The sequence below is a fragment of the Carlito syrichta genome, unplaced genomic scaffold (assembly GCF_000164805.1).
Source record: "Carlito syrichta isolate Samal-C Ts95f unplaced genomic scaffold, Tarsius_syrichta-2.0.1 Scaffold289991, whole genome shotgun sequence".
Lineage (NCBI taxonomy): Eukaryota > Metazoa > Chordata > Mammalia > Primates > Tarsiidae > Carlito > Carlito syrichta.
The window spans coordinates 401,499-424,912 of record NW_007234087.1 but is presented as its reverse complement, the minus strand read 5'-3'; the positions used below and the strand labels follow the sequence as shown (position 1 = coordinate 424,912).

The following is a 23,414-nucleotide window of genomic DNA, read 5'->3' as shown; positions in this document are numbered from 1 at the left end:
GCTGGGCTCTGGCGATCCTTCCGCCTCAGCCTTCTAAGTAGCCGGAATTACAGGCGCGCACTACCATGCCCGGCTGATTTTTTGATTTATTGTAGAGATGAGGTCTTGCTGCCCAGGCGGGTCTCGAACCCGCGGGCTCAGGCAATCCACTCACCTCAGCCTCCCAAAGGTGTGGGATTTACAGGCTGAGCCACCGAGCCCAGCTTGTGAACATGTTTTTAGTTCTTTGGGGTCTATATCTAAATGTTGAACTGTGGGGTTGAGAGAACCTCACTTTTTATTTTTTATGTTTCTGTGTTTTTAAGACTTTTTTCAAAGAGAATTTGCTATATCTGCCATTAATTTTTAACATTGTGTAAGATTTAAACATTTACAAATTTAAATTACTTTCATTTTAATTTAATTTTACAGTAGGGGCGTGCGTGTGAGGATTTGTTGCATAGGTATATGGCATGATGAGGAGGTTGGGGCTTCTGATGAGCGCCCCCCACCCTGTCGTGGCAGGGTACCCGATGGGTGGTGTTGCCTCTTTTGTTCCCCCTCTCTCCCTCCATCTCCCCTTTAGCAGTACCCAGTGTCTGTCGTCTCCATCCTTTGTGCCCGTTTGTGCCCAATGTTTAGCACCCACTTATGAGCGAGAACATGCGGTACTCAGTTTTTTCTGTCTGTGATCATTCACTTAGGATGATGGTCTCCAGCTGCCTCTATGTTGCTACAAAGGACATGATTTCATTCTTTTTTATGGCAAATCAATTACAGCATATTGTAATTGCATTCTGAGGTTTTGTAGGCAAAACTCTTTCGTCAGAATAAAATGAGAGGGACCATGTTTTCTGAAGGGCTGAGCTGCGGTGGGGAGGGTGAGGTCCCTTGGGCACAGAATCTAAAGGGAACCCACTTCAGGACTGCCAAGTGCCCACCCCCTCAGATGGCACCCCAGGATGCCTCCATTCCCCTCACCCAATCATGGCACGACTTTTCCATCATACCCGTTTGCTCTCGCTGTCTCCTCACTCTGCTGAATCCATGTGGAGGAAAGCTCCTCGGGGTGAAGAGCAGGTTGTGACCCCAAGTCACCTGTATCTGCCCTCTGCGTACAAAATGCCCATCACTACCAAGAGCAGTTATCACAGATCTTACTGTAGGTGCTTCTTCTTTTTGTTCAGCAGTCTCACAGCTGAGTTCCGTGGCTTCCATGGGGGAAAATAATTCCAGAATTGACAATAAGGGTTTAATTGACAACAGAAATGCCCTATGCCAGAGAGGTTTGTTGACATTGCCTACTATGTGCCTCTCTTAGAGATTACAACTTGCTACTATCTATAAAAATCTTCTATGCATTCGAGGCCCACCAGGGCAACTTGGTGAGACCTCATCTCTACAATAAATCAAAAATTAGCTGGGTGTGGTAGCGCGCACCTGTAGTTCCAGCTACTTGGAAGGCTGAGGCGGAAGGATTGCTGGAGCCCAGCAGGTTGAGGCTGTGGTGGCCGGGAGCGGCCACTGCACTCCAGTCTGGGCGACAGAGTGAGACTCCAACTCAAAAAAAAAAAGAAACATTATGGTTTAGTAGGAGATCTTTCCACTCTGATTTTTATGAACAAGTTTGGTTTTGGCATATGTGTTAACTTCTGATGGAGTGCCCTTTGGGAAATACGACTTAGCCTTGTTTCTTCCCCATGATCAAAGCCACAGTTTTCAACTTTTTTGAGTAATTTTCAGCTTGCATTAAGCTGAAGTGGTGAGAGGTTTGGGTTAAGAAGGGCAGATGGGCCTGGAGAGAACACCCAGAAGGTAAGATGGGGAAGACAGGGTCCCCAGATGTAGAGGGCTCAGTTTAGCCACTTCACAGGGTTCTTTTGTGCTGGACCCCTTTGTGTATCAGGAAGAGGGGACTTACACATGAAAATGTATGTGATTGTGCACAACACATTATCACATATGTATAGGCAAATGCAAGAATATGCCTCTTCTTTCCACTCTCAGAGTTTTTGGTGATGACATTAAGTACACTCTGACCTAGTTGCCATCTTTCAGTGGTCATAATTGTATCACAGGTGTTACTAAAACACCATCATGCTTCTTTCCTGTTATTGCTAGTAAGTTACCTAGTGTTAGAAATACACTCTTGCACACTCCAGTCAGTTTGAATTAATTTTTCGGGTAAAGATGTGTTAATGAGGCCTTGGTGCTGAAATACAAAGTTGACATTATTTATAATTTCCACTTCATCCTCTGTATTTAAATTTACCAAAAGTAAAAGGAGTCATGCTTTGTGGTGTGATTTCTTCTTTATAAACACAAGCTGCTCATGGCTTGAGATTGTTTTCATCTGGAGGTTCACAGATTTATTTTTCTTAGGATCCCTCATGTTATTTTAGCTAAAATTTTGTTATAATTTTTTTTTTTTACTCTGAGGAATGTCACAATAACACCATATGAAATGTACACAAACAGCTTAGAGTTGAGATAGTAATATACTTTCTGCTAAGATACATTTAGGTGACCTGAAATTAAACAAAACAAAAATAACATCCTGTACCATATACCACAGGCTCATGGATTCTGGATCTTAAGAGGAATAAACATATGCTGACTTACCTTCTGACTTCCCGAAAAACTCATGATTATTAGCTGTAAATTTCCATAAGTAGTCATCTAACGGTGAATTTGATGAAAGAGTTATTGTATGAGCTTGCCCAAACTGATTATAGCCAGATATACACTGTCTGGTTCATCTCTCACTAACCAATATCTTCAGATAGCAAGTGAAACCAAGATTGTATCTTGGGACGTTGGTTTTTACCAGACAGAGAAACAAAACGTCAAAAATAGCTACTAGTTCCACAGATTACTTGCAAAATAAAGGCTGACATGTTTTCCATAAGTAAGAGAAACTGTCTCGCCTTCTCTCAGATGCTGAGACATAAACTAGATTATTTCTGAGACTTTCATAGCAGCAGCCTGACTCTCTAATATGGAAATAGAGTTGTCCTGTTTAAAAATCTGGAAAATCATTTTGAGGGCTTAAATGTTGATATTAGATAGGGAGCACTGGACACCATGGGGGAAGTTAGCATAGGGCCATGACTTTGTCTTTCCTCTTCATGGGCATCTTGTGTCTGATAGTATCATAAAAGTAGAATCACATTAAATGGTGTTCTGAATTATGTATTGTAAAAGACTTGTAAGAAATTCTGGCTTAATCTGAATATTCTAATATGAGTATTCTGTGAAAGGGACCCTATATCTAAATGTTAAACAAATGATATGTTAATGAAGTTTAAGTTACAATTATTGTTGCTCAAAATTGCTCTATAGTGTTCACTTGGAAATAGGCAAATAAGACTACTTCAGTGGTTAAGATGATGGCGGGCAGTTCCATAAAGATGCTTTATAATGAAATTCATTATTAGAAACATAAACATTGGGCCAGGTTCAGTGGCTCAGCCTGTAATCCCAGCACGTTGGGAGGCTGAGGCAAGAGTACTGCCTGAGTCCATGGGTTTGAGACCAGCCCCGGCAACTTGGCAAGACCTGTCTCTACAACAACAACAACAACAACAAAAATTAGCCGGGCATGGTATCACACACCTGTAGTTCTGGCTCCTTGGTAGGCTGAGGTGGAAGGATCACCAGAACCCAGCAGGTTGACACCGGGTTGGCTGTGGGCTGCACTACAGCCTGGGTGATGGAGTGAGACTCCAACTCAAAAAAAAAGAAAAAAAGAATCATAAACATCTTTGTTTTATCAGATATAAGAAATTAGAAGAGCAGAGTGAAAAATAGCTAATGTACTAGAACAGTAAGTAGAGAGGTGGTTTCTCTCCAAGAAAGAGAGAGGAATATTAAGTTACCACTTGCTTTTTTATCCTGCCTGTAAATTTGCTACAACTTGATCACATCACAAGACCCATGCTTTCTTGTAAGTGGTCTGGTGCTAGCACACCTGGGCAAAAGCACTGTGGTTGCATAAGTTCTCCAGATAAACTTGCTAAACTGTTTTAATGTCTCTTTTTAAAAATGTTACTAATTTGTTCATTTCATTGGCGCATCAATGGTATTAAACTTAAGGTTTTACACCCAGTGACCGCCTAGAAATACTTTCTCTGTCTAAATATTTACATTTACCAAAAAAAAAAGACTAAAGGATATCAAAAGCTCTGACTCAAGACCTTTGAATATTTATGTGATATCATAATGCTCCAATTTCCAATTCCAAGTAAGAGGGACCTAGTAAATTTGGAGAGAAACCACTGGAGAGACAATGATAGCTCACAGGATAGTTAGATTTATATTAAAATATCAAAGCGCTGTGATATTTTTCACCCAAGAAGAGAAAGCATCAAAGTAACATATAGAGCTCTCCTTTCTTCCACTTTCCCCTTTCTCACGGAGTGAACATTAGCTATCTGAGGTCTGAAGGTCATGAGATGAGGGATTCAGTGAAGCATTTCTGGACGATTTTAGTAATTTGTATAAATAGGAAATTATGAAGTTTTAAAATGGTATTAAAATTATAATAGGCATAAAAGCTTACTTCTAATCATTTGCTCTCAGCTGGTAAACATATTAAATAACATTTCTATACAGAAACCAGTGCCAGGACTATATGATTTTTCAATGGCAGTGGTGTTATTCAATAAAGGTTTATAGATTTGGAATATATCCTTGAGGGAATCATCTCAATTCAGATAATTAAAATGTTACAAAGCAAAGTAGTAGGTGCAAATTTAAAAAAAAATATCAGGCAGAATGTTTATAAACTAATGGAAATACTTTTTCTGTACTTTTTGTTGTTATTGTTGAGTTTATTATGATTGGTTATTTTGGTCAAATAATGATTTTGTTAATCAACCACTGAGTGCTTCACACTTTGTACAAAACTTTTTCTTTTTCTTTGTCATATGTCAGAAGCCTGTTTTCCACTGATGGAAAGAATCCATCAAGCGATGTTAAAATATTTATAAACTCTTGAATGGTGTTGGTTGTGTAGGGCACGTGTCCAGAATGACAATTTCGTGACCAGGAGGGTAATGGAAACCATCTTTGAGATGCATGCTGAGAGCCAGGAGATCCCAGCCAGATAGTGAGATCTGCATGAAAAGTAACTGGATGGTGAATCAGAGGGAGAGATGCATACCAGAGCACTGCTGTCAGTTTCAAGAATCCATGGCTGGATTCCGCGGGACCTTAATGAAATTTCCCGGCTCTCCAGGAGCCATACAGATACCATGCCCGTGCTCTGCCCTGGGTGCCATCCTGTCTCAGTGTCCAAAGCGTGGAGACTTGCCTTACATTTTCCTTCTACTTGGTAGAACACGTGCAGGAGCCTTGTGAGGGGATTATGAACATTTTAGAATGCACTGGCCTAATAACACAAATAACTGTGCGTGTGTGCATTTGTATCCTAGCGAAAGGCCACTCAGGAAGAGAACATACTTTCTCTCATATACTGCTGGTTAAAAAAAAAGTAAAGAGTTGTAGCTTTTTAAGGAAGTCAACTGAAAAATGTGGTAACCTTAAAGGTCTTCAGAAGCTTTGGCCCAGTAGTTTTACTCCTGTGAGCCTGCCCGCATAAATGCAACAGCAGTGATGAAGATGTACACAGATGCTTATTGTGACAATGATCATAGTAAGGAAAAAACTGGAATCGTCATCAAGAGAAGGATCTATGGTAAGTTGTGTTCCTTGTGGTACTGAAAAGAAAGCAAGATGTAGAAAGGCACATATTTACCTCTTTTAGAAAAAAAGGGTGACAAAAATCGTGTGTGTGTATGTGTGTGTGTGTGTGTGTGTGTGTGACTGTGGGTGTGTGGTATGTGCATGTATATATGACTCAATGAAAGTAGAGAAAACTAGTTTGTCAAATTACATTTCCTTTTAGGGCTGCAAGTGTTGGGGTCACTATTAGAGGTTTGAGGAGGAGAAAGAGAGAAGAACTTTAGAAGAAAAACTACATATTTATGTATGTGCATACGTGTGTGTGTGTGTGTGTGTGTGTGTGTGTGTGTGTGTGTGTGTATGGAGAGAGAGAGAGAAAGAGAACAGGGATGGATGCCAAGGAGAAAGAGAGAGAGAGACAGAGAGAGAGAGAAATGAGGAGAAAGAGAGGGAGAGAGATTAATTTATTAGTAACTTACTCCCCCCTCCCCAAATCCCTTCGAGGCTCCTAAAAACAGTGGTCAATGTAGAGATCTTTATTCTTTGCAGAGATATAGAAATGTGTGTCTGGAAATGTGCATGGGAAAAACAGAGGATGGCAAAACAGATTCTAGACCCACATTGCTACTAAGTAGGGACATTCTGATGAGCAAGCCTGCAACCCATCAGCCTGTCCTTCTCCTTTGGAGAAAGACGGACAAGGTACTTTCTGGTCTGACACAGCTGGGAGGGTCCAAATGAACTAATGCTCGTGCTATGCTTTCTAGACGGTGACACATGACAGAGTGAAAGCTCTCATGATTCTGGATAAATACGGTACATTTCAAACAAACAAACAAACAAAAATTCTGGGAGGCTGAGGCAAGAGGATTGCTTAAGCCCAGGAACTTGAGACCAATGGAGGCAACATAGCAAGACCTTGACTCTACAAAAAAATCAAAAGATTAGCTGGGCATCGTGGCATGCACCTGTAGTCCCAGCTACTCAGGAGGCTGAGGTGGAAGGATCCAAGGCGTTGGAGGCTGTGGTGAGCTGTGTGACCATGCCACTGCCCTCCAGCATGGGCGACAGAGTGAGACTCCAACTCCCTTCCCTTCCCAAAAAAAAAAAAAATTCACAGTGGAGGTGTGAAAGTGTGAGGCATCCTGAAAAATCGAGGCACAAGCTTTGAATGCCTCTGTTACCTTTAGTCTGTGTCTAGCTTAATTTGTTTCTGTGCCAGAGATTAGCTGTGATATTTGCTATAGTAAAATTTTCTCATAGTAGGGTTTGCTGATATTGTTCACACAATGGAAACTGGGTGCTTTTGTATAGGTTGGACAGGCAAAGGGAGAGGTGGGGTTAAAAAAAAAAATAAGATCACTTATTGAGGCATTAGCAAAATATGCATTTTTAAGACATCCTTAAACATAGTGTTCTTTATCTAGAATAACCTGCCACTTGGACCGAGAGAGTGCTAAAACAAAGTCCTATGTCATTGTGCTTGTGTACTGTTAAGATAGTCATCCTTTTCACTTGCATAAATCAAAAACAAATTTTATGTGCAGAAAAAAGAAGTTAGACTATGAATTTGACTCACCAACAAAGCTCTATTAATACAGGCTAATCCTCAAAAACTGATCTATTTTTCCGTTTTAGCATTAATGTTGTACCAAATTAAATAGGTTAGACAATGCCATCATCTTTTGACATTTTTTTTTTCCCTGCCCCAGGCCCACTTCTCCCTGACTTTTTTTTTTCAAAGTCGTTGCCATCAACTAGCTTTGGTTGAGAGGGAGGGGCTTTTTGAAGCTACACAATGTCTTCACCAAATAAATGGATGTTTTCCATGGAGAAGGAAGCCACAGAGGTGGAGAAAACTCCCAGGCCCTCCTGGCATGATTCTCCATGGAGAACTCCTTGAAGTATTGAAAGCCCTGTTTCAGGGGTCAGGTAGTTCTCGGCAAATCATCTTTTCAGTAATGCTTTGCTGTTTCTTGTATCCCATATAGAGATCCATCGAAAAGAACAGCTCAGATGGAGAAATCTGTTTCAGAGCTTGTTCCCAGAAACTTTTCCATCTGCTTTCAAACAGGCTGCCAAGATTATATACAAAAATTCTATATGGCCTGAGGAATTTGCAGATACTCTTTATTCCCTTTCAGTCTGCCTAGCTCTTCTTTTATTGTTCTATTTATCAATAATATAGTGTTTCACAAACAGTTGTCTGTGGTCAACATGTTCTGAATTCTTTGGCAAAATAAGATGACCCAAAAAGTCTCACAAAGGACTGATGAAAAGCAAAATTTACTTTTTTTTTTAACAGCCTGATATACTAGGGATTTAACTTCATAAATTTTTTGACCACAAGCATGTGTTCTAGTGTTTATTTTCATACCTGCTTTTCTTGAGCAGTATCAGGTGATACTCACCACCTTCGTAATCACCAAAATCTTATTTATATTCGTTTGAATTAGGCAACATGTCCCAGAAAATTCAGAGCATAAGCATGTGTTCATATCACACAGAAGTGAGATGAAAAATTTCTGATGTCGCTACAGGTATTGCTATAGATGCAACATCATAAGTCATTCTTACCATTTTCTTGCTAGATGCGGTGGCTCACACCTATAATCCCAGCACTTTGGGAGGCCAAAGCAGGAGGATCACTTGAGGCCAGGAGTTTCAGATTAGCCAAGGCAACATAGGGAGACTCTGTCTCTACCAAATATATATATATATATTTCCAATATATTTTGCTTTAATGGAGTGATTTATTATACTAAATAGGCATTAAAAATGCATGTGTATTTCAGCAGTTCTGAAGTAATTTTTAAAATGCTGGAGTCTTGAAATCATTCACACTCCAAGGTACCATGTTTTCTGTGTTGGTGTTGTGTTCCTAACTTGGTTTTTGTGGGTGAACAACGAACTCGAATGAGCTCTTCCCCTGATTGGATTATCGATTTTCTGGACTGTAAAGCTGCCACTGCATAACCCAGAAACCTCTTTAAAGATGCATGTTTGGCTACATTTGTTATCCAACAGATGTCTGGATAGTTAGAATCTCTTGAGAGTATTATAACTTGTGGTTTCACTTACAATAAGTGATCCAAGCATTTTTTCGGTCTTGCTTCGCTCCAGTTCTGGGAGAAAGTCTGTAGAAGAAATTACAGAGAGTATTCCATTTCAGCTTTTTCCACTCCTTCTTCCTTTGCTCTGTCTTCAAGGTGGCTTTCTGTCTGCTTTTGAAATTGAGGTCATTAAGTTGGTAAGGAGTGTCTTGCAGTTCCCAGCTTCTATCACCCAAGAGGTTATTGATCACATTGATATTCAAATTTTGAGCCTAGTGAGTTGCCACTGTGATCAAAAACGACCTGACTCTCTGATTCCTGTTTTCTGTTTGCCCACAAGGTCAGTTTTTTGACTGGTTCAGATTTGAGACTCTGCACTCCGATGCTTTCCGTGCTTGCCTGTTTACCTTCCAGCTGGGCATTCTGGTATGAACGAGCGTGAGGAAGTGGATGTCGCTACAGGCGAAGGCTGGAGACTGCAAGCAGGGGAGCCTGTGGTTTGGGAGGGAGGAAGATTTCGAGAGGGCAGACAGAACACAGGAACTTGCTGTTCTGGGTCTGGAAAATACGGGCAAGGAGAAACACCTGGATGCTGAACTGCTCGTCACCCGCAGTATTTGCCTCAGGTGTGCAGGTGCTGTGCTTCTTACAATAACAGAGTGAATTATGGTCTTCTGGTAATACCTGGCTCAGTGAGTTTCACATTTCTACCCCTTTAAATCTGAGTTTAAAGACACTTTGACAAGTTCAGACAGTTTCACCTCATTGTTTCTGACAGTACGACTACGTGGAGATTTTAAGTGAATTCTAGATGTGTCTGGAGAAAACACCTCGATACACAGAAACACCTCCCTCTGCTAGAGAGATGTCATGCTGCCCCAGCTAGGTATCTTTTATAGTTATTTTAGTTTGCAAGAATTGTAATCATAAGACAATGATTGTCATTATGGTGTGGTACTACATTTAATTTGGGGTGTTATTTAAGAAAAACGCATCTTATGATGAGATTTACGAGAATTATTGACCAACATTTACATAGTAAATAGGGCAGTAATTCATTAAACTGACAATATTTGTAATGCGTGAGAAAAAAATGTTAGTGTACCAAAAGTATATTAAGTGCTACTATACAAAGTCCTTAGAAATCAATGAGAAAATTACATTTTATGAGGTATAAAGATTTGGCCAGAGTTAAAACACAGAAGAAGAAATGCCATAGTCATACAATGTCCAGCTTCATGAATAGTGAAAGAAATGCAAATCGAAACAATTAGATGTTTTTAATTTAAAATACCAGTCATAAATAGTAAAAAGAATATGAATATTGGCACAAACTTCTGGAGTACATTTAGCCACCACAATCAAATATGTCAATATAAATGTATATATGCTTGGATGAAGCAATTATATACTTTTCAGGAATTTCCTTAAACTCTTAAAATACACAAGTAACAAGTAAATTTGTGCGTGTGTGTATCTAAGTGATGTACCTCTCTAGATAATTGGGTAATAGTAACCTATGGAATCAATATTGTGAAGCCCTCCAAAGAAATAGAGTCAAGTTATACATACCGCCTGTAGTATTTTTCCAAGGTAATACATCTGTTGAAACAGGCAAATTGCAGCTCAGTATAAATAGTGGGTTGGGTACATATGTAGATCTTACATATTTCACCAAGCTCTCTGATGGGATTGTATGTAGATTTTTATGTTATGTACTATTTAGCTTGATTTTTAAGCAAGAATGATATGTTTCAAAATTCAAAGAAAAAAAAAGTTTTAAGAACAAGGAAAACAGTTCTCCCTGGTGACTGTCTAGGATTTGTATTGATTTTCACCTGAAATGAAATCATACTTCCAAAATTGCATAGTTATCGTTCTTACATTTTTCTCTTGTCAGTCTTAAGGTGCTACTCCTACAGAGTTCTTATTTGAAAGTTCTTAATTAGTATTTAAACTCATTGCCCCAGGGCTCAGACCAACAAATGCAGTTGTGTGATCATTAACAATGATAATTTCATAAAGTAATAGAAAATAGTATGACTGTCTCTTGCACCTTTTTGTTTGTGATCATTTGTCAGTATGTCAACGTTAGCTGTCAAGTTGTGGGTGAAGGTTGGATAGTTTGACATAATATCTTACACAGTGTTGTATGATATTTACACTGGTAATCAATATTATCTGTCTTTATTAAAGCATCAGGGAAGCAGAGTATTTATTTGTTTTTTATATAGAAATAGACCAGGCACAGTGGCTTGTAATGCCAGCACTTTGGAAGGCCGAGGCAGGAGGATTGCTTGAGCCCAGGAGTTTGAGACCAGCCTGGGCAAGATAGCATGACCTTGTCTCTATGAAAAATAAAAATAACTAGCAGGATGTGGTGGTGCATGCCTGTAGTCCCAGCTACTCAGGAGGCTGAGATGGAAGTATTGTCTGAGCATAGGAGGTTGAGGCTGCAGTGACCCGTGATTGTGCCACTGCACTCCAGCCTGAGAGACAGAGTAAGACCCAATTCAAAAAAAAATTAGAAATAACTACCAGTTTCTTACTGACTAATAGCAAGGATTCTGATCCAAATGAACTTCTTGACTCTTGATGATGAAATGAAAAGTTTATATCTACTCACTGAAGTGCTCTCTTTACTTGTAGGCCATAAAATATTCTATCCACCGTTTCAGGCTTTATATTCCTTTTTCTTTTGTTGGTGTTGTTGTTATTTTTAATCAGCAGCATGTTTCCCACTGTATGGTTACCTCTTTTATTTCCAGCAATAAAATTAATTGGAAGCATATTCCACTTACTTAGAGAGCTAGAGTTGTAAAATGATTATGCCTCCTCAGAAGTAAGATGTGCTTTTTTTAGTGAGCTATGACTCTGGCAATCAAACAGTTTATAGAACTCAGCTGTGTAGAAGGGTAACCTTTTCAGTTTCTCAATTCATTACTTATTATTTCTACCTAATGGTAGAAAACTTAAACTCATTCTAGTTATCCTTAGTTTAATCCAATATCGCCATTGCTCTCAGTTTAGAGCAAAATCCCACTTGGAGTGGAAACCTTTCCTGAGAGTCTTCTCTTATCCCATCCTTGGGGTTGCCTCTATATCTCTAGAGAGCTGTTCACACGTCACAGAAATTGTTGATTGATAGGCTGTTGTCTGCCTCATGGTTCTGACGTTTCATTCCTATCCTGGCCCATTATTTCCAGACATACCGCCAACCCTCCTCTGATCTATTTCTCTGAGCATTCTCTGTACCATGTTCTCTCTAATTACAGCCTACTAAATTTGGCCTGAGTTCAGTTCCGAGTGTTTGTGATTCCTTCAGCATGCTCACCTGGGGTGGCCCATGCCATTTCTTCTTCCATAATATACCCTCATCATAGCTATGGGAAATACAGGCCCCCCCAGAATTCTCCTTGCACTAACTTCTGTGCCCTACTTGGGGTACCCATGGGAACCTCAAGATTCTTTGACTAACACATATGTTGAGAGAAGCCAGAGAGGGGAGTATCTCCAGGTCTTTCAGGCTGGAACCCACCCTGTTGCCATGTCTGTTTTCTTATTTCCATAGCCTTTTGCAGGAGGTCAATCTGTGAAGCTGCCATCGCTCAGAATCTCAGCTAGAAAACAAATTAGGATGCCTTGTTTTGTATAGTCAGTGCTATGATCCGAATGTTCATGCCCCGCCTCCCAAGTTCATATGTTGAAATCCTAACCCCAAACTCCTGGTATTAGGAGGCAGGACCTTTGGGAGGTGAAGGAAGAGCTTAGGTCATGGGGAAGAGCTTCCATGAATGGTCTCAGTGAGGATGCAGCAAAAAAGCACTCTCTATGGATCAGAAAGCAGGCCCTCAGCAGACATCAAATCTACTGGCACTTTGGTCTTAGATTGTCCAGCCTCCAAAACTGTCACAAATATATTTACATTGTTTGTAAGTCGCCTAGTTAGTGGTATTTGGTATAGCAGCTCCAACGAACTAAGGTTGTTAGGTTCTTGGAATGTTAAACAGGAATCATATTGTGATTCTCTTCCTTGAACAAGGCTTCTCACTTGTCCTTAATTACCCCTACTTTCTTTTCTATGTTCACACTCCTTTGCTGTCGTCCTGGCTCTGAATGCTTTTTTTTTTTTTTTTTGGTGGTTAGGTGATTGTGGTGTTGGAACTGAAGTGAGAAAATAGGTCTATGGCCTTTTATTTCCTTTCAGAGTTTTCTCCTAAATGAATCACAGACTCTGAAACTCTGAGGCCAACAATTCAATGTCTTTGTTCCCTGGTTTACTTCTGACAACCACCTCATGAGCCAAATGGCCACCTATGTCTTAAAGAGTTCACACAGGAGAAGTCTGGCAGGGGGTGGGGTGGCTAAAGATACATATAACAAAACATATCCGTTAAATATGACATATCCTATTATACTATTGAAGTGGTCTCCATCTGAAGTATAGCAAACTTCTGTGGAGTCGTTTATTTCATTTTAGGAAAGACATGATGGATGGATTGTTAAAAAAAATCACAGCCGGGGTTGGTGACTCAGCCTGTAATCCCATGCTTTGGGAGGCTGAGGTGAGTGGATTGCCTGAGCCTGCAGGTTCGAGACCTGCCTGGACAACTTGGTGAGACTCATCTCTACAATAAATCAAAAAATTAGCTGGGTGTGGTAGCGCACACCTGTAATTCCAGCTACTTGGAAGGCTGAGGCAGAATGATCACCGGAGCCCAGCAGGTAGGTGGAAGGATCACCGGAGCCCAGCAGGTTGAGGCTGCGGTGGCTGGGAGCGGTCACTGCACTCCAGTCTGGGCAACAGAGTGAGACTCCAAATCAAAAAAAAAAAATCGCTAAGAGCTATTTTGTTAATCTTGATATCAGTTCTGTTAAATTGGGGTGTTTCTAAACAGTGCAAAAAGGAGTATAACAAATCTATTTTCCATGAATTGCGTTTGTGAGATGATTTTGGCTTGGGGAAATGGGGAAGTACAGCCCAATGCCCAGCCTACAGCCAATATAACCCATAAAAGGAAGCCCTATATGATGTGATTGGTATCACTGGCATCAAAGCACCTCTTTTAACATTCTAGCTCTATTGCTTAATAATTGCATCCATTCTCTTAGTTTCAGTTTTCTTATTTGTGAAATGGATGTTATTATAGCATGGTTGGGCTCATCCTATGTGACGATTCATAGAAAGCCCTTAGCACAATGCCTGACATATTCATTCAGGTCCTAAGAAAATGTTCAGGGGTGTCATTTTTACAAATTTTTTCCTTTCCTTTTTAATATTACAGACTAAGCAGTAAATCTAAAATTGAATTATTAACATAAGGAGAGTAAACGTGTGATTTTAGACAGCCAGTGGAGAAGTCTCCGGATAAGTTATGAGGTCATTTCAAAAAGATTTGACTGGGTAAGTGAGGAGGCAAAAAGGACTGAATAGGAGCAAATCTTGTAGTGGATACATTCTGTTTTGGCAAGAAAAATCTTGGGAAATCCAAAATATATGTAGGTCACATAAGGATCACGGGTTAAGAGTTTTAGCCGCCTCCACCCTTGCTAAAAAGCTAAATGTACTAGTTGCCTCTTAAGTATCCTGATGTTCCCTTACCAATGTCTTAACTGAAAATAAATTACAGCCTTGCTTTTCTGTTGCAATTCATTAGCAGGGTCTTTTGTTTGAGGTTTCTTACTTTCTTGAGCTCTACTTTAGGCAATTTTGAGATTTACAGATATGCATGCATACAATTATGAATCTATTCTTAAATGCATTAAAAGTATGAATGTATAATTAAAGCAAAGGTTTGATCTATGCCTTCCCACCCAAAAGCAGCTAAACCTCAAGGATCCATTAGATATGTCTTATATTTCAGGCCACAGACAAATTGACTTTTAAGGTATGCATTGCAGTAATGCAGAGACACGGAAACAAAAAATTGAAGAGATGAATTTAAAATGATAGAATGACTTCTATTATTCTGGTTAGAAAATCTGGGCCTGTCTTAAGTAAGGCAATATTTGTCCAGAAAAAAAGGCTCACATGAATGTGAAGGAGTCATATGTCTTTGCAAAGGGAACTAGAGATTGCCTTTATTCAAAAGAAAGAACGACACTCAAACCACTTGATGATTACAGCAGTATTCATGACTTGCAGTGCTGACATTCTATAGATTGATGCAGTCTTCAAGTGTGGAAATACTGAGTCATACAGAAGATGAGACGTTTTAATAATGAAAAAAATATTTATGCAGTCAGCAGATTGTCAGTAAAGATGGTTCAGATTATAAGAGCTACCCAACAGAGACTATGTCAGGTTGCAAATTATTCGGACCAGAAAATCATTTGAAAGTGAGTAAAGCAAACTTAGAGTGAATTGACAGACCCCAGGTCCTGTTATTTCTTTTGCTTTTACCTCTTCTCCCTTTTTATCTTCCTCTTGTCCTGAAATGGGAAAGAAACGCTATTGATTCTGTATCAAGCAGAATACTGGGGCACTTGGGAAAAATACAAATAAGAATGGAATCAGTCGTTTGGCATTCAGTTGTTGGCTTTTCCCAGGACACACGTGCTACATAGCACATAGACTGGGAGTGGTAATTTTACGAGGTGATTCTTTCTCTCCTCTCTAGTTTGTTCTCTCTCCCTTTATGTGGTCGGCTTTGTAGATCGCCTTAAGGTCCATTCAAACACCAATTGTCTCTAGTTGTGTAATGATGCTTATTATTTTATACAATTCTTTGACAAGCTGAAAAACAATTGTAGTCCCAGCTATTCAGGAGGCTGCGGTGGGAGGATCACTTGAGCCCAGGAGTTTGAGTCTACAGTAAGCTGCCATGGTGCCACTGCACTTCAGTCTGGGTGACAGAGACCCCAACTCAAAAAAAAAAAAAAAAAGAAGAGTGGCCTTTTTTACTATTCAGTTTCTAACATCCAGCCCAGATTTATAACAGTTTTCAATCAAGGATCAAGAAGATAGCCCAAGATTTTTGCACACACAGAACAACAGAAATGCTCATTTCCACCCACATGTGGGAACGACTTCCCTTCATATTTTGGTATTTGGTTCCAAACAATTTGAGAGCAACTGTTATTCTGTGTTTTTACTCTTCCAAAGGATTATGCTTCAGGGTACAAAAAGAAAGTGAACTGAAATGGTGGCAGATGTGCTAACTTGATCATGGTCCTCCTTTCATAGCATATAAGCACATCAAAGCATCTGGTTACACATTTTGAATATATACAATTTTATTTGTCAGTCATACCTCAATAAAGCTGGAAAGGAAAATGAAAGTAACTTCAGGTAGGTGTAAGCTGAAGGTGCTATGGGTATTGCCCTTATCAGAAATTAATCAGATAACTGTATTAGAACCAGATCAGAACCACGGTTTCTAAGTTTTCTCTTTGGTAAACTTCTTCCTGATTTTAGCTTTGAGTTGAAGTTAATCTATGTTCACATATCTTTCTTCTGTCACAGTTTTTTAAACCTACCTCTACATTTTAATTTTTAGCTCTTTAGTAGGGATTTTTTTAAAACTGTCTAACATATTTTCTGGAGGAAGATATGGTATAAAAATAAATTAATTAATAAATAGATTATAGGTTTGTGCTGTTAGCTGTGTACTAACTGTATTTATTTTATTGACAATACTAGATTATTTTTTAACCGTGTCTAATTGTTCATAATTTATATGAATTGTGCTGTGGAATGCATTTCCAAATAACAATGGACTTTATTCATGACTCTTTAGTCTATAAGAATTGTTTTGATTGATGCTGCAAATATCAATTGGAGCACTGCCAGAACACCCCAGAGACTGGTTATGTCTTTTTTTCCTCCTGCTGTCAATTCCTTTTGAAATTTCAAATAAAATATTTTATTTTACATGCTGTTTACTCATGCTCCAAGAAAATGGAAACTATAGCAAAGAATTTGTATTGTGAAAGTAGCACTGTTCTAGTCTAGCATTTTTGTCACACTGTGTTGGTTGACTGTCTGAAAATTGTGAGCTCAACCACAGAATTTGCTTAGTTGCCCTCAGGTCAGACTTCACAGTTGTCTGGATTCTCTTTTTGGTTTCTCCATCCAACGCATCGCAGGTTCTGCTGATTTTTGAGCGCTCTACATTTCCATGGTTTTCACTTTTCCCATTGTTATCATTTCTAGGTCTACAGCATCAAGACAAGAGCAAGGAATCACCATGGTACTGAAACTCAGTATTAGCAAGTCAGGTTGCAGCATGAAGCCAGGGGCCCGCTGGGAAAATATACCGTCAGGATTTGCCATTCTGCTATGGGACACGAGACATGGAAGGAGAAGAGGAAGTGGCAGATGATTGATTCTGGTTTTGAGCCTCTACTGGAGAAAACAGAGTGGGTCCTAGACATGGAAGAAAAACATTTTCATTTGGTTTTTCCCTCATCTGAGCCTTTGCCAGCTGTGTAACCCTCTCTTTCTTTTTGTTTCCCTGCTTTTATTGATATGTGGGCTAGTTTTTGTTTCATTTTAATGTCTTTTTCTTTTGGAACCAATCACCTTGTCAGGAAAAGATGAACCACAAATTAAAATGCTCAGTCTTTCAGGAATACAGTTTTGTAGCTCGATATGTGCATCTATTTTTGTAGAAATACAGAAAGTTTGGTTTAGCATTGATGGGCTATTTTGGAGGGATGTATTTTTTTTAATATTGTAAAAATTGTTGAGTTCTGTTTAAAGAACTTGCTCTCAGAGAAGCACTGGCAAAAATGTTTAAGATGCTTATCTTTAAGATGTCTGTGATGTGCTCTGTCTGTGCTTTCTAAGTTACCTCAAGTGTTTGATATTTTCTCCTTTTTACAAAAGTAGCTAAACCATAGCCAAACCAATACAGTATTGTTTTTACATTGAATCTCAGTAAAGATTTAATTCCATGCTAGCTCAGTTAGCTTTGAGTTATATGTGTAACTTGAAAAGTGTTTTGCTTTTTTTTTTTTTTTTTTTGTGACTGGCCACACTATAGAAAGGATATTTTATTACTTTGATTTATCCCAAAGAGTATCTTGGATGTTGACTACGAAGAAAGTTTGCATAAACTTTCAATCTGATGGAGAGTTTGCCTAGAGTATAATAATTCTCTTTCTATTCGATCCAACTTTGATTAATGGAACCAGAGGTTGTACACAACTACTTGGGGGGGGGGGGGGGGGGGGGGCGGGGGATGCTTCTAACCACACTACCTGTAAGTGCCAGTGAGTTATTTTTCTTGTTTCTAATTATTCATTCATGGCAATTTAAAAAATGGATTTTTTTCCTTGAAGAGAGTTTGAGGAAATAATATCTGGGAAGACACTAGGCATGTCACAAAGCCCTGGTTATTTCTGATAATGTCACCCATCATTATAAACTGAAAAATAATATGTTATATATGTAGTATTTTAAACATAGAATTTTTCAAGTCTGTTTTAGTTTAAATCTGGTTTTACTTGATTTAATCCTTTTTAAGAAAAAGTTTTAGGGCAAAGTAGAATTTATTTTGAAATTAAATTCAATTTATGCTACAATTACTGAAATTTGACTAGAAATAGAAAATTTGAGAATTCAGCTTGACATGGCCCTCATGATCCAAATAAAGTGAAGCAGGATTTTCATTAAGACACTGATGGGAAACAATTAGGATTATGAAAGAAGCAGTTATTGATTGATTAAGGACTTTAAAAGCACTTTTGTCCTTCAGTTGCATCCAGAGATAGGTCATGGGAAAAAAGTTGGTGTAATATAGAAGTTTTAGTTATATAAAGAGGGCTTCTCAAATTTCTCTCATCTTTCTCTTCACTTGCATGAAATAGTATGTTCAATAAAATGCCACTTTTCCCTTTTAATTGTGTATATCATGTATGTGAACATTTTAACTAAGAACAACACACCACGTATAGCTAGTCAGAGTTCTCACAGATAATTTTCAGATATTTCCCTTGACTATATTTTACGCATTTGTTTTTTTGCCTGCTGTATCCTTTGAGTTATAAATCTGTACAGTCTCTTGAATTCTTATCACTCTACGATTTCTTAACTTGACAGTATGCACATTTTTATCAATGTAAGGTCCAGCCTTAAGGTATCTTCCACTCACTAACAATATTGAACTTAGATTTCTAGGGAGTGGCATGGCTCTATTACCTACATTTTGATCTATAATTTGATTTGATACAATTGTTTTGCTCATAATTTTTCCCAAATCCATGAAGCACAGAGTTTACTGAAGATGATATTTGTTTTGTCTTGTGTCAGAGACAAGCATGGAGTAGTTCCCACGCCATTACTAGCTGAGGATTGCTTATTTGCCTTAATTTCCCTCAAAACCTGTTAACTTCCTCTGCAGTTTCTTTCAGAGCAGTGTCGTACTCAGATTCATTCTGATCATTCCACTGGATTGTCCTAATTAAGAAGAAAGGGAAAGTATTTATTCCTTGCTCCTTTTCTTATCTGTCCACATAATTGAATTGAAAGACAGAGAACAGACAAGGAGATGAGTTCAGCCTGAATATAGATTTCACTCTGTGTCTCTCCTGGCAACTCTCAAATAAATGTTTCCTATATCTGGGGAACTATTGGGAACCTGAATTATGCTGTGTACAGGAAAGATTGAAAACAGGATCCCAGGTCTTATTGGTACAGTGCCACCCGGGGGCAGATCAAAAGTAGAAGTAGAAAGAAAATGAGCACCTGTCTCTATAGTTACCTGGCATTGCTCGACCCGACCCATATTAACGTTACCCCTGGAAGTCATAGAAGAGGCCGGGTTATAATTTAGCATACTATTCTCAATTTAAGTTCAAAATGCAATCATTTTCTGACTCTGGTTTTCTCACATCAAAATTAAGTTGTTGGACTTAGACACTTTCAAACTGCTCTATTTGGGGCTACTACCTGCCCCCCCCCCAGTTTTATTTGAAACCACTCTACCTTTGACTATATTACCAATTAGACTTTATTCAAGCTTTCTAAAGATCTGTGAACTAGACCCTAGAAAATCATCTCACTAATTCTAAATAGATTTATGCTTTCACTGTTAAACTATCAGGAGCTAGGGAACAACAGAATGTTGAATAGTTGGGATCCTAACAGATTATTTCATTCTTCATAGTTAATTTGAAAAGAATCTCTAAACTTTTTAAAAACCAACGTGTCTTCTTCAGAAAGTTAACCTCCTCTCCTAACTTCCCCAGCTAATTTTTCTTCTTTCTGTTTCCTCTTAAGATTATTTATATTATTATGTTAAGCAGGAATGGCCAGGATTGTTCTAACATTTGTAGAATGAGTACATTGCAAATGAAAGAGGGATTCATTTCTTTATAACACTTAAACAAAAAAACAAACAAACAAATTCTAGGACCTGACCTAAAAGATTTCCTTGAGAAGCTTGTTATTCATTATACAAATGAATCTTTGCCCATTTCTGTTCTAAGACTTGAATAAAATGTGACAGTCTTTAGCCTCAGAGTTTACTCTCTGTTTAAGGTTGCATTTAAAGTGGCAATCAGAAACTATGCTTCCAGAAACTTCATTCTATCCCTTACTGTGTGCCCCTTTGTTAAAAAGTATTTGCTGTGTTACACCAGTGGGGACAGTGGCACTAAGTGGTAGAAAAAGGAAAGTACATATGTAAGAGTCTTGACTGAGGAAGAATAGAGAAGCAGAATGAATTAGTGGAAAAGAGTCTGAATATTAGGTTGTTCTCTAAATTCTGGCTGAGACATAATTTAATGTGTGATTTTGGGCTTCACATATATATCTCAAGAGTAAAGTAGGATCATAGCTAACAGTCAAGCTGTGGAAATTACACACATGCATACATATGTGTGTGTGTGACTATGAATACATATGTATGTGTATATATGCATACACAAAAGATCAATTACCTAGCTCCTATTAGATGTGCAATAAATACCAATTGCCACAAATGTCTCTCAGTTGAGTAAGCAGGTCATTAAATTGAGCTCACCAAGGTCCCTTCTCTTCACTTTGCATACCATTTCTGCAGTCACCAAATAGATATATGACTACTTTTCTATAAGAAATTATTGCAAAGAGAATCTTTTCCTCCTGTTAGGTGTGGGAGATTAAATGTAATTTCCTTAATTAGCTCCGACTTTCTAGTGTGCCATTTCTACTGGTATTTAGTTCCAGCTCTGAGTTTTCTTCCATATTTCAAAATCTCATTTATTCAGGACCCTATGGACTAGTCTCTTCAAAATTATGGGGACAGTGTCATTAATTCACCAAATTTTATATTCTCAGTTATATTTTGAAGTTCCCTGGCACCTGGAATAAGAACATTTCTTTTTAAGTTATCCAATTTTTTTTTTTTTACTTGCCTTGGAGGAAAAGTTGCAAAATATGGTGGAAAAAATCTGCATGAAAAGGGGGGAAAAACACAACCCTTTATGATCGCAGTCAGCAGATTTACTCTACTTGAGGAAAAAAAAGAAACAATTTTATTGAAAGCAGATGTTGACACTGTGTCAGCTATTGAAGATGGAAGGAGTTCACTTGAACCGTTGCAGTTACAGAGTATTGATGGCAGTTCAAATTCCTGTGATTGATCACCTCAAAAGCCAAAGGAAGGACAGCAGAAATTATATGGGATCAAAAATGAAATCAGTCTGCCAATTTTAATGCACAGGACCCTAGAAACTCAGTTTCATTTTTTCTTCCCTGTAAAATAAAAGACACATTTTTTTAGAAAAAGTAAGGCTTATTGAGAGACAAATTACAATTTTTTTTCCTGAAAACGTTTAAAGGCCCCTTTAAATCTATTATTAAGGCATTAAAACCATGATAAAAATGATTTTAGAAAAAATAGGCTAAAGTTTTAGTACAAAAATGTTTGTTGCAGATGAATATATAAATTGAGAAAAAGTACACCTGAATCGGTGAGTGTAACCTGAAAAGAAAACTCAGACTCCATAGCTTCAAAATGTTAATTTCCTTGGTAACTTGGTCATGGAGACTGGTCACAGAACAGAGTTTTAGGACGTTTTAGTAGGTTTTCTTTTTCTTCTAGTGCTTTCTGAGAATTCACCCTATACACTTTTCCAACTGATAGAGATAGTCGTGATTGTTAAAATATCATAATTTTCTTATTTCTTTTATTGTACATTGTATTTTTTTGTTTGAAAAATATTAAAATATTTTTGTAGTTTCAATAATTGATCAATCTAGTATTCTCCTGAAATTGCCGTCAGTTTAATTTGATCCAATAGATTTATCTGAATCTCCTTTTTAAGTTCCAAGAATTTCTAATAAACTTAAGTGTAATTTTGCAAATTCCATTGTATAAGCCAACAAGGATACCTTCTATAAAAGTTCATCAACAGTTAGTTTTTTAAAAACACAATTTCTGGACTACTAAATTTTGACCTAAAAAGAATTCTTTTCAAATACAGCATTCTCTAATTAGTTTTTGGGTATATGCATAAGATGTGAACTTTTCTATTGATATTTCTTTATACTAATAGAGATGTACATTTTTTTCTATACTGTGGTTAGAGCAAAAGTTAATAATGATTATTTCAACCATGATTTAATTTCTTAGGATATGTACAATCTTGGATATTATATCTGATTTAAGAATACTATTCCATACATTTTTCAGGATATACAACATAGGGAAATGTTTTCATGCAAATTCTTTGTATCATTTAAACGTGCATCTATTTAAAGGAAAATATGAATTTAATTGTTTTCATCATATAAATCTAGGTAAGATGAAATGCTTTTGTGAAAAAGTACACAGTATGGTGAATTTTATATTTGTCACTTGATTAGGTAAACTGGAAACTGATAATAGAAATAGTATTTTACTGCATTGAAATACAACAAAATTTCAGAATTGTTAGTTCTACGAGCTATTATGTTACTTTAATTTCATGTTTCCAGAAAAAAACTTTAACTAATCTTAGTTATGCTGTCATTGTTAATGAACAAAAATGTATAATTCATAAAGATTTTGGCTTTATAAGATAATTATAAACACTTTTTTTCTTTTTTGTGGGGTTGGGGAAGAGACTTTTTTTAATTTCTATTCACTCTTCAAATGCAAATCTCATAACTCTGTGCCAATGATATGAGATGGTGGAACACTTTGTAATAGAAACAATGTCATTATCTTCAATTTGCTCAATAAATAATTTAATGTGAATTGAAAGTTTATATTTCAATGTAGCATTTGGATTTGGTCTGCATTTCTTGATCATTAACTGCAGCTCTGTTTCCTCCTTGTTCAATCAAGCAACTTATATATCTTTGGAAATTACAGTATCTTAGGTTTTTTAAATTATGAAGTTAATTTCTGGAGCCAAGTGTTACATATGTTACAGTGAGGAGTAGATTATAAAACAAATGTAATGAAGAGCAAGTGCAATGGGCTGTGTTAATTAGTGACAGTGGAATTCTTGAGGTTTTTTTTTTAGCTGAATGCTTCTAAGGTTATCAGTTGACTCTCAGGTAAAGGTGTGTTTTATGGGTTTGCTTTTATACTTGTCGACAGAGAACTTGCTATAAGTAGCACGAAAAAGCAAACAAACAAGCAAACAAACTTTTCTACAGTTCATTGACATTGAAAAAGTGCTCCTGGAAAGGAGAATTCCAAGACCTTGAACTCTGAAGGAAGCTGGAGTTTCTTACCATGGGTCCTCTATTTTCTTAGTACATGAATATTTATTGTGAAA

General features: G+C 37.7%; 1 protein-coding gene across 1 annotated transcript in view; it reads left to right on the top strand.

Annotated features, from left to right (window-relative positions):
- Positions 1-17,620, top strand: part of VGLL3 (vestigial like family member 3) — a 31,275-nt gene extending 13,655 nt beyond the window's left edge. The window contains exon 3 of the mRNA XM_021710570.1: positions 16,873-17,620. Coding sequence (XP_021566245.1) covers positions 16,873-16,916 — 44 coding nt within the window. The 3' untranslated portion in view covers positions 16,917-17,620. The remainder of the gene's footprint in view (positions 1-16,872) is intronic.
- Positions 17,621-23,414: the final 5,794 nt, after the last annotated feature.